Below are 11,487 nucleotides of genomic sequence, written 5' to 3'. Positions count from 1 at the left end.
TAGGTGCTTCCGGTAGCTGCTGCCTTTTGTGGCTCCAAGCCCAGACCTGCCCACATACCGCGGCCAGCGTGACCCGATGGCCTCGAACTGGGGCCAGGGAGCTGCCTCCTCCCCCCACAACAGCTGGCTCTGGGGTTCTCAAGATTTATTCAGGGTGTGTTAACGGAGGCGGTGGGAAGATGGGGGGGGTCCCCGAAGTGGCAGGGGCAACACAGAGGACCCTCCCCGCCCCCGCGAGGGAGGGGGGAGGCTCGCTTTTTCTTAAAAATATAAATGTATTTATCTGCATCATCACGTCCCTGGGGCACCCAGCTGGCCGGCCTGTGGGCCACAGGGCGGGGAGGGAAAAGGGCGTCGGGGCGCAAGTCTGAGCGAGGCGGGGAAGAGCTCCGCCGGGCAAGCGTAGGGGACGGCCTCACAGGGCTCCGTGCTGGGCCTGGTAGCGCGACAGCACGGCGCGGTAGTGGGACAGCTCCTGGCGCACAGCCACCACTTCCTGCCGCAGCAGGGCGTTCTCCTTCTCCAGGAAGGCCGCCCGGACCGATATCTGGTTCTCCTTGAGCCGCCGGGCATCTCGGGACCGCTTGGCTGCCTCGTTATTCTTGTACCGCCGGCTCCAATACTTCTCGTCCTGGGGGTGGGGTTTGAGAAGGCACTGAGGGCCAAGGGTAGCAGCTTTCCTTGTGCCTTCAAGGACGGAGGGCATCTAAGAGACCCTCTGGGGGGGTTTCTTGCCCAGCAGTGGGGCTTAAAGGTTACCAGGTCTCTCCTGGGATGGGTACCCAGGGATCCGGTTGCTAAGGAGAGCAAGCCCCTAGCAACAGCTAAGGTGTGAGATCGTTCCACCCACACTCAAAGCAATTTGGTTTCATGTTTCCACTGTGCAGAGCAGACCCCACTGCTCCTCACCCAACAAAGGGCCTCCAGGTAGCCCCTGGTTGCTAAGGATGCTCTTTCCCTAGCAACGGGATGGGGCCTTCAGGGTCGGAGGGCTTCTCCCCATAAAAAGCACTGCTTTATGCATCACCTGCCCAGATCCTGGTTGCTAAGGAAAGCCTAGGCTCCCCAGTGATGGGGTTCTGTGTCCCATAAATCTTTCCAGAGCTGGGGGCCTTTGGACCTGGTTGTCAAGGCAACCTCCTTGTTGTTTCCCCAGCAAACAAAGGTAATGTCTAAGTGGTCCCAATGCCTGTAGCCAGTCTCTGACCTACTGGCCTTGAATAGAGGCCAGAGAGCTGCCTTCTTCCCAACGGGTCCTGGTTGCCAGAAGGGCTGGACTTTAGCAAAAGGGCCTATCCTGAGGCCTCCCCACACCATTACACTTAGGGTTCTCTGGTCCTAGAATTTGATTGAGGAGGCCCACCCCTTAGTAACAAGGGCCACCCAGAGCTCCAAAAGATGACCTCACATCCGTTTCCTTAAAGCCTCGTCCCTGCTCACTAGGGTAAATCCGGCCCAGGCCCCATGACAAGAGAAACCGCCGGTCCAGGCTGGGTTTACAGGCCAATCCTCGGTGCTTCGAGCAGTCGCGTCTTACACAAGGGTGAGGTGAAGTCTGGTGAGCAGCCAGGACACCTCTTAACTAGGGGAGGCCCCAGAATTGGCCACAGGGAGAAGACTGGAAAGAAGCGGTCGCTGCCCCAAATCAGAAGGCAGCTCTGGCTGCTGATGGGAGCTTGAGGTCTCTCACCAGGGAGCAGTCCAGGCCCAGAAAACAAGGCCCAGACGGGCTGTCAAAGTCTGCATCCTAGGCGGACGCAAGCACCCTGAACGATGCCCCAAATCAGAGACCAAAGGACCAGCCCCAGCAGGGCTAGCGGCTCAGAAGAAACAGACTGATACCCTGCTGCTAAGGAATGCTGTCCTTAGTAACTGGGCCTGGTCCCAGCCCCAAGCCTGCACAACTGGGCCCAGCAAGGCTGGTTGAGACTGCATCCCATAATGATACCATCTTCGCAAATCTCAAGCCCAAACCTCAGCCCCGTCGCACCCCACGGCTTCGCACGACTGCCCGATCCTTGGCTGTAGGTTAAGGGAACCGTGAGAGCTAACCCCAATGAGAAGCCCAGGCCTGACTGGGAGGAAAGGGCCATCCCTGGCCGTAGGGCCTGCAAAGGCCATGCCTACATCCTACATCTAGCAGTGCTCACCTTCTGCTCCTCTGGTACCTGGATCTTCCGAGCCTTCTTCATGATGGGTTGGGGCTTAAGTTCCTCCTCTGAGAAGCGATGTCGCCGAGGGTCAAAGGTCTCGTGGCCAGGAATGCTCGACAGGGCTAAATCTGCTGGGTCGGGTTCAAATGTCATCAGCACCTCCACGGTGTCTGGGTCCACAGGGCTGGGTGTGTCCCGAGAGGTCAGGCCTTGGGGAAACAGAATGTGCCACCTGAGTGTGTATATATTTGGTACTCGCAGAGGCTACCCCCTGCTCAGGTATCTTTTCCACCCCGAGGAAGGCCCTTATGAGGCCTACCGTAAAGTCTGCCAGAGATCAACCTCTCTAATATAAACTATGAAGGGTCCCTAGGCTACCTTGTAGCTTAGAAATCTTGGAACCGACTCCACTTTCACAAACACAGAAATGAGCCCAATTATAACTGACTTACCCTAAATAACACGAGTCTGGTCTATTGCTTCTAACACCTCTGGCCCTCGGATTGGCAGCGTCAGCTTCCTTCCCATAGTCTAGCCCGAGTCCTGCTTACTGAATCCCTGACCAAAGCCTAGCCCCCCCCCCCCCCCGGGGGGCTGCTCAAGGAAAAGAAATCCAATGCACTGAAAAGGCTTCAGGTAAGCTTCTTAAGAGCTGCTGGCTTCGAAGGGTTAGGGATGAAAAGAGGAAATGACAGGTTTTTGGAGGTCGGTTCAAGAGAGGGGACAGGGGCGGCCTGTGCCTTTAAGAGCGACCAAGCCAGGGCCAGCTGAGGACACAGGTTCAGGGCCAGTCACGTGCGGGCGCCTGCTTTCCCGCCCCGCCCCCCCTGCAGCCACGGGCGCCCTCTAGTTCCCCAGACCCCGCCCCCTCCGCGTGACCGCGCGTGCGCGAAGTCAAGACTATGGAGGAGAGAGGAGAGGACTCACGTGGCGCGGGAATGTGCGGCTGGGAAGGGGAGGGCCCTGGTTCCGCCCGGAGGTCCGGCCAGGGGCAGGTGTGTCCGGGAATCCCCAACCTGCAGACCGCCCCTGGGACCCCCCAGTGCCCGAGAGAGCACACTTTTCCTTAGGCTCTTTGGGGTTTCTTAGCTCGAACCTCTCAACCTCCAAAGATCCAGGCATTCCTACGCTCTGGGGAACACACTGAGAAACGGCCCCCTCGACCTCCTTCTCCCTCGCCACTGGGATACACGCTAGGATTCTGGGATCCTCGGCCCCTCCTCTCCCAGGACATAGGAGACTCGGTCCAAGCCTCAATGTAAGATCTAGAATGAAGATCCCCGACCTTCTCCCCTCTAGAGGATCCGGGGTGCTAGCCCGTCTCCACTGGCGGACTCAGGAACCAGGGCAGACAGTCCCTTACATCATGGTGGAACAGAAGTCTGTGCCCAGACCTTGCTTTCTCCCTTGTAGAGGACCTACGAGTTATGGTCCTTCCACACTCCACCGATTCTGGGCCCGGATTCTGGAGTGCAGTTCACTCCCCAGTAAATAATTCCGGTGTTCTGGGATCCCAGTCCCGGCTCCTCGAGTATCCGGACCCTGGGTCCCCACGTCCCACCGAAAAATCCACACTATCTCCCTACTGGACATACTTCCTGGAATTTGGGGTTCCAAGTCCCTTATCTCCAATGGATCCAGGAGACCCAGTACCCTGATGCATTAAGGGACACAGAATCCGGACTTCTCTCCAAACATCTCTCGCCTAGAAGGACCCAGAATTTGGGCGCACAACCCCAGCCCCACCATCGCATCCCCGGGTCGCAGCCCCGCCCCTGAAGTCCAAGCCCCGCCCAGCCGGGGCCCTGTTCCCGCCCCCGCCGTCGCACCTGCGCGGTGGCCGCCCGCGGCCCCGAGGGCAGCCCGGGTGGGGGCGTGCCCCGGCGAGGAACGAGGGGAAGCTGAGCCGCAGGAGCCGGGCCCCGGGGAGGGTGCGGGCGTGCGCACGGGCGAGGGCGCCGGTGATGGGCCACCGGGGGGCGGCGGACTGGGCGGGAGCCCGTGCTCCAGCAAGAAGGCGTCCAGGTCCACGTACTCCACGTCGCCGAACGGCAGCGTCCGCTCCCACAGCAGCGGCGCCAACAGACCCGGGCCAGGCGCGGCCCCCGGGCGCCCTCGCGGGGATCCGCCGCCCACCACCGCCCCAGCTGGGGCATCCGCCGGGCCCGCCGTCTCCAGGCCCGGCCCGGGGACCGTGGATGCCGGCGGAGCCGCCTTGCGCTCCTTTTCCTTCAGGAGACCTGCGGGCGGGGAAAAAGACCGCGTGGGGTGGGAAGGAAGAGACGGAGGAGAGACCCCGACACAGAAAGACAGGAAGAATGGGGGGATTGAGACCCACACGGCGGAGATCCAGAGAAAGAGGGGGGAGACGGGGGAGAGGGAGAGATCAGAGAGGGAAGGCAAGGACCCAGAGAGAGGAAGCAACAGAGACTCAAGAGAGCGAAAGAGACCCAGAGAGAGAAGGCACAGACGGGGGCGGCAGAGACAGAGAGCGAGGCAGAGACCGAGAGAGGGAGAGAGACTCAGAAAGAGGGGGGAGGATAGAGACCAGGGAAGGTACAGAGCCACGGAAGGAGGGCCGAAGTTCAAAAAGAGGCAGGTGGAGGGTTGGGCAGGTGAGAGAAAAAAAAAATGACGGCTCTGTAATTTCTCTGTAACCTACCCCCCTGCTCACTGTAGCCGCTTCTCCCCACCCCCACACTCTGCAAGGGGCAGGAAGGGGCTCTATTCCTGGGGCACATTCCTCATCCCCAGACTCCATGTGACCCCAGGAGGCCCCGCCCAAGCCCGTGTCAATACCGTGTGAGCATCCGACACACCCCCTCCCTCTTTCCTGGACCCCAGGGGTCCGGACTCTCATAACCCAGAAGAAGCGGGGGGGCTGGGGCCTAGACTCTTGGGTCCTCCGGGAAGAGGACACGGGGACTCCTGGGTCCTCCTGGTGGATGGGCTTTAAGCAGGTACTTTTGGATCCTAGGTGCCGAGGGAACTAGGGTCCTAAACACCCTAGTAACTGAGTAGATTAAGGTTGAGAATGGACTCTCGGCACGATAGGAGTTAGTCCCCCCCCCCCCCGCCCCAGCATTTGAATCCCTAAGGGAGTTGGGTGTCCGAGTTGGGATAGGCGGGGGCTAGAACTCACAGCTGGATGGCTCTTTGGGCTTGCTGGTCCCCTGCAGAAGGCTCCGCAGCCCAAGCAGCGCTCCCCCGCCAGGGGGGGCCCCGGCTGGGCCGCCCAGCAGCAGTGGGGCCGGGGTCCTGTCGCTCACGGGCCGCGCCATCACCGGGCACCTGCCCGTAAGCTCACGGGCTCATGGAGAGGCGAAGAGCTGGCCTGCCAGTCAGTGGCACACTCCTGTGGTTCGGGCGAGTGCCTGCCCAGGAGCGGGCGAGCGTAGCCTGCAAGCCTCCAGTATCCAGAACACTGCAAATCCTAGGAGTGACGGGGATTCGCAGTCCTCAGTGCAGAAACGTGCAACTCAAGAGGGTCCCAGGAGACCATGCAGTCCGGGTGAGGGGGTGGTCAAATCAGGCAACCGGCTCTTTGCAACCCAGAGTTCAGGGGGACACAAGGCGCTCCAGCAAGGTGGGCGAGCTAGGCTCTTGCAAAATCTGCAGCTCTCTCAGCGGAAGGCGCTTTGCAATCTGCACCAAGAGGTGTGCGCGGAGGGGCGGGGGAGGGGGCAAGAGGAGGCGGCCGCCTTGAGGCGTGGCCAACGCAAACTTCTTTCGCGGAAAAAAAAAAAAAAAAGCCAAACCAAAACACCCGACGCCACAGCGCACACCCCTCCTCTCGGCCCCCGCCTGTCTCTCGGGCCAAGCACCCCAGCCGCGTGCCTCCCTCCGGCTGAACGCACGGGCCAATCGCGTCTTGACCCCTCGAGACGCGCGGCCAATGGGACCCCAGCATCCGCCAAGGCCCGGGAGGGCGCGTGAGGGGCTAAGTGCGTGAAGTTGCTGCGCCTTTAGGTGGGAGGCGGGACCCTGACCTACATTTGCCCAATGGGAGACGGCACTGGGGGCGGGACCGTGACCCAGTTCGGGCCAATGAGGCAGGCGGGAGGGGGAAGCACATGGCTCTGCGCGTGCTGCCCGACGGGGAGGGTGAGTTGGGGGGGAATGAAAGAGGCGCCACTTAAAGGAGCCGCTAATCTAAATGACAGTTTGGGGAAACAGGAAGCCAAAAAACCGAGTGGTGCGGTTTAGGAAGAGGGAGATTGGTTTCTAGAAGAAGGCTGCTGTTCTCCAATACCCAAATGTTTCCCCGCCGCGCCTAGAATCAGACCACTAAGAAACAGGAAGTATTCTGTCCCTTTAATAGCTTTGTTTTGGGGGTGACTCCCCTCCCCGAGTGGGGAGACTTGGAAAGGACAGGCGCAATCCTCGATGGGGAGTCTCAGCGACCATGGGGGGCACCATCCACTGTAAGACAGACGACACCGGTGGGGGAGAGTTAGTTTAGGGCACCACAGGCTGGACCCTGCAGAGGGGCGGGGGCTGAGCCGCGTAGGGCTCTGACCACAGGGAGGCTGCGAAGGGGGAACCCGGAATGTACCAGGTCGACAAGCTGGAGAAAACGGTCAGATTCTGGACCGGCACTGGGTTGAACCAGCAGGAGGCAGCAGGAGGGTGGAATAGGGATGTCCAGTTTCAGCATCAGACTCAACTATGTGAAGGTATTCATGGGCGGGGGGGGGGGGGTCTGGGCCAAACCATGTGGAGAAGCCGGAGAGGTGGCCTTTAGATCGCAGGGCTGAGCCACAGGGAGGCAGCAGAAAGGGAAGGGGAGTGTACCATGTTGATTTCCAGGAAGGGGGTGTGTGTCGGATTATGGAACACGATGCGATTGTACCACATGGAAACAGGGAAGGGATCCGGGCTGTACCATTGTGGAAAGCCATAGCAATAGGAACCACGGCCCAGTAGTTAATCGTACCACAGGGAAGCCAGGTGGCTCGGGTTCGGGTTATATACAAGTTGCAGGTTGCAAGCGGTGAAGAGGAAAAGACAAATCACGGACCAGCAACGGTCTGTGGCGTGGAGGTGGATTGTACCATGTTGACACACACGTAGAAGGGAGAAAGCGAGCGCGAGCTCAGGAGGCTGGACCAAACAGAAACGGCAGAGGGGTGGGTAGGACTGTATCACATTGGGAAAACAAGGGGGGGGGGGGAACACATAGGCGGGTTAGACCAAGACGTGCGGGGGAGGGGGGTGCAGACTGGACCATACCATGCAGGCGGTAGTTGGGGCCTCGGCAGCGCCTCTCGGGGTGCCGGGGGTCCCTGTTGCCCCTCAAGGCCCTGTGGGCCAAGGGCTGCAGGGGCCGGCCGTTACCGCTGAGGCTCTGGAAGATCTGGGACGGAGGATTCTGGCTCAGGAGTCTCAGGGAGTGCATCTGCCGTGGGAGGGGGTGGGAAACTGAGAGTGAATAAGGAACGGTCCGGGTGAATGGTCTCAGGGGAAGCTCCGCCCCTCGAGCGGGTGGGCGGGGCTTTGCTCAGCCCCAGCCCACCCCCAAAGGTTGTCTGACCCTCCCAACAGTCGGACAAGGAAGAAGGGAGGAAAGTAGGTGAGGCCAAGGGAGGATGCCCAGGCCAGGGGATGGGTTAGCCAGGCCAAAGGGGCTGCAGGGCACAGTGGGTCACCTGGAGGGAGGTAATATTGAGGGCCCGGTCGATGAGGATCCAGGTGACAGTCTCTGAGCACGGCGGGGTGCTGAGAGAGCCCTGATAGGTGATGAAGCCAAAGGATTCCGGGAACAGGAGCTCCAGGCTCAGGTCTTGAAGAAAGTAGGCATCATCTGCGGGAATACCGGGCGAGAGTGAAGAGGAGTGCCCTTCTTGAGCTCCCGTCCTGTGCACACCCTGCTCCCCCAGTCCCCCACCAATGCACCAGGGACTTACTCTTGTAGGAGATGCGGGTGATGGTGTCACGGTTAAGGAGGCGGCTGAGGAAGGGGTTTGAGCTGCCGGCCACCTGTGTGGGGGTACGAGGTGAGGAAGTAGGAATCCAGAAGCCCGAGCCCCCAATCCCTTCCTTCCCCAGAACGCGGGAGCCTGGGCCTCCCAGACTCCTTCTGGCTCAGACCCCACCTTCCCTCAGACTCTTGCCTGGGCTCACATTGACAAAGAGGCTGAGAATGGCCAGGCCATTGGGGCCCCGGGAGGCGGCGCTCAGGTTCCCATAGAGTTCTTGGTTGAAGTGGATGAGCTGCACCTGGGAGGGAAGCACAGAGTGGGGGTCCCCCAGCAGAAGGGGAGGAGAGAACGGGTACAGCTCTGGGCCCTTGAGGTCTCAAGTCAGGTTAAAGCTTAGTGCTCGGGGGGCTGTTCTATGAAAGAGGATGGGGTGAGGCCTCAAAAGAAAGGTAAGGTGGGGGAGCAATTGGGTCAACTTGGGGCGAAGGTCAAAGGTCAGAGGTCAGTGGCCACCACCTCCGCAGAGAACCCCTGGTGGTTGATCTGGTGTTCAGAGCCGGCTCCATCGCGCGCTCCAAACAGCAATCGCAGTTCACTGAGTCGATGGCTATAGAGGAGGGGCCCCCCAGACACGTTGACCACGGGCCGGGGTGCAGGCAGGAAGGAGACATGGCGGCCGGTGTTGTAGAGGGTTCCCCGGAGCTGCGGGAGAGGTGGAATGAGGTGGAAGCCGTCACGGGGACGGGGACGAAGAGAGATGTTCTCGCTCCCGCATTCCACGCCTACATTTCCTGCTTCCGAGAGTCATTTAATCATTCAGCATAGTTTCAACACCAGTGACTTTGCAGGCTCTGTTCTGGTCCGTGGCAGGTGCTCACGATCGCTGGATTTATTTCACTAACAAATATTTATTGAGCTGCTACTATGTGCCATGGATGCTAGGAGGAGAGCATAACAAGTAGACAAAAAAAAAAACCCTGGGCCTCATGGAACTTGCATGCTAAGGGAGCAGACACAATAAATAAGGAATCACATAAGTAAATGCTTAATGAATTACATCTTATGCTCATGCAGTAAAGAACTGAAAGCTCTCGGAAGATGTAATGGGAAACCCAGCCTAGATCGGGGGTGGGGTAGGGTGGGATGAGGAAAGGCCATCACAAGAAAGGGACATTTGAGTGGAGACCTAAAAGATAAAGCAGGAATTAGTTGCAAAGAGCAGAGAGAAGGGCATTCCAGGAAGAGAAAACAGCAAGTGCAAAGGCCCTAAGGTAGCCTGTTTCCATGACAGCAGGGAGGCCAGTGGGACCAGAGCTTGGTGAGCAAAGGAGAGGAGATAGGAGCCAGGACCTATCTGGAGATAGGTGCAGGACCTTGTGGACAATGACAGGATGTTTTGTATTTTTATTTAAATAATTGAAAACACACACGCACACACACACACACACACACACACACACACACACACAGAGCTAGGCTCAGGTCATGATCTTTGGTTTGTGGGTTCAAGCCCCACGTTGGAGCCCGCTGTAGGTTTTCTGTCTTTCTCTCTCTCTCTGCCTCTCCCTCGCTCATGCTCGCTCGCTCTCCCTCAAAAGTGAATAAACATTAAAAAAAAAAAAAAAAAAAAAAAGAAACGAAATGGCACTGCAAAGTGGGCAAGAACTTGGAGGCTAGGACCACACCGCCTGGGTTTGGATCCCAGGGATGGCACTCTAGCTGTGTGACCTCAGACAAGTAACCCAATCTCTCTGTGCCTCAGTGTCTGCATCCATAAAATAGGGACAGTGATAGCACCTGTTTCATGGTGTGGTTTCTGAGGATTAGAAGACTTATTATCAAGCTTTTAAAACGGGGCCTAGCACCGAGAGCGGTTTGTTTTACAATTGCTTTTACAGATGTGGAAACACTAGCGAGCCATGTTTGGGGAGGGGGGAACAGGTGATCCACTTTCGAGCGTAAGGAGCCTCCTTTCCACCCAGTGTGTGCCCCTCCTTACCCCAGGCTAGATTTCCACCTCAGAGACCCACCCCCAGGGGATTGGGTAACCCCTCCCACCAGGCCCCTTACCTTCTCTCCCCCAGTGCTGAGCCTCAGTGGGGGCAGAAAGGGGTCATAAAGGACCCTCTTCAGCTCCACGTCCACGGGGCTTTGACGCTTCCCCACAGCACACAGACTCCAGGCGGCATTCACCAGGCCCCAGAAGGGAGGCCCTGGAAGCAGGGATGGGGCAGGGAGGAAAAGGAGTCAGAAATAGGGACTGGATCCCAATGCTGGGATCTGCCCACAAGGCTGTGGTCTGGACTCCCGGATCCCAGGAGAGGAAGGGCAGGAGCCGGCGACTCCTGGGTCTGAGGGAGGAGGGGGCTGGGATCCAGAATCCTGGGTCCTAGAAGAATCTTGGAGGAGTTTCCTAAGACCATCTAGCACCCTCCTGGATGAAACCGATCTGAAGTCATTAAGCCATTGGGGGAAGGAACTACAACTCCCAGCAGGCCTGAGGGCAGCCAGCCTACCCATCCACTGCCGGCCCGCCCAGGCGCCCATGGGAGTCGTAGTTCTTTCAGTCTCCCGCGTCCCGCAGCTGGATAATGAATGTATCGGGGAGAGGAGTTGCAAGACAGGGCTGGCCAAGGCAGGGGAACCGGCCGGCGACCCACTGGTTCCCAGGAACAGCCGGGACCTACCTGCCTCTTTCCTTGCAAAGGGACACGCGCTCTCCTCCACCCCCACACTCTTTCCTTCCACTCACTCCCACTCACTACTTGAAATGCACATATATAATGTCCCGTGGTGAGCTCCCGGGTTCAGAGGCTGGGCCCAACTCCTGAGGGAGGGAGGAAGGGGCTGGGACTCCCGGGTCCTGTGAGGAGAGGGCTCCTGGGTCCGAGGGAGGAGGCACCCAGCAGCCCGGACTCCTGGGTCCCCGCCCTGGCTGCACCTGGCACGAAGTTTCCCTGGAGATTATCCTTGTAGCTCCACCAGTCTTCCGGATCAGGTGCAGGTCCGATGTGAGCTGCGGAGAGAGCAGCCTGAGCCCCTCTCCTGGGCACCCCCCCCTCAGGGGCTCCTGCCCCAACCCCCCCTCACTGGGCCTTACCTGCTGCCCCCAGTGCGGCCCAGAGTACCAGCGCTCGAGGGGCGCTCAGTCGAGCTGCAACCCCCATCCCCGGGAGGCCTCTGAACGACCCCTTCCCAACGTCCCGGCCCCCTCTCTCAGCTCCTCTGGCCCCTCTTTGTGGGACCCAGTCCCTCCAGGACTGCCAGCCTGCCTCTCCTCCCCACAGGGAGACCGGTTCCCCGAACACCGAGGCGGTGGTGGGGAGGACCGAGACCCCCCAAATCCCCTCCCGCCTCCTCTCCCTGCTCTCCCTTCCTCTCCTCCTTCTCTCTCTTTTCCCCAACCCTCCAGC

The 11,487-nt window shown here is 59.4% G+C and overlaps 2 protein-coding genes across 3 annotated transcripts; both read right to left on the bottom strand.

Moving 5' to 3' along the window:
- Positions 1-130: 130 nt before the first annotated feature.
- LOC101086361 (D-box binding PAR bZIP transcription factor) lies at positions 131-5,887 on the bottom strand. 2 transcript variants are annotated; one of them, XM_023245972.2, is made up of 4 exons: positions 5,296-5,887; positions 3,983-4,393; positions 2,151-2,362; positions 131-631 (listed from the first exon to the last, which is right to left on the bottom strand). In XM_023245972.2, exons 1-4 carry the CDS (start codon positions 5,432-5,434, stop codon positions 416-418), a joined length of 978 nt encoding a protein of 325 aa, XP_023101740.1. In that variant the 5' UTR covers positions 5,435-5,887; the 3' UTR covers positions 131-415. The 2 variants fall into 2 exon arrangements, with proteins under 2 accessions (XP_023101740.1, XP_044901376.1); XM_045045441.1 differs by lacking the exon at positions 5,296-5,887 and adding an exon at positions 4,816-5,200.
- A 559-nt stretch (positions 5,888-6,446) lies between these two features.
- Positions 6,447-11,393, bottom strand: CA11 (carbonic anhydrase 11). Its single transcript, XM_003997530.6, has 9 exons — positions 11,175-11,393; positions 11,016-11,090; positions 10,145-10,287; positions 8,591-8,776; positions 8,277-8,372; positions 8,060-8,132; positions 7,802-7,956; positions 7,386-7,551; positions 6,447-6,575 (listed from the first exon to the last, which is right to left on the bottom strand). Exons 1-9 carry the CDS (start codon positions 11,239-11,241, stop codon positions 6,550-6,552), a joined length of 987 nt encoding a protein of 328 aa, XP_003997579.1. The 5' UTR covers positions 11,242-11,393; the 3' UTR covers positions 6,447-6,549.
- Positions 11,394-11,487: the final 94 nt, after the last annotated feature.

Source organism: Felis catus, chromosome E2 (genome assembly GCF_018350175.1).
Source record: "Felis catus isolate Fca126 chromosome E2, F.catus_Fca126_mat1.0, whole genome shotgun sequence".
Taxonomy (NCBI): domain Eukaryota; kingdom Metazoa; phylum Chordata; class Mammalia; order Carnivora; family Felidae; genus Felis; species Felis catus.
This window is presented reverse-complemented; position numbering and strand designations above follow the sequence as displayed.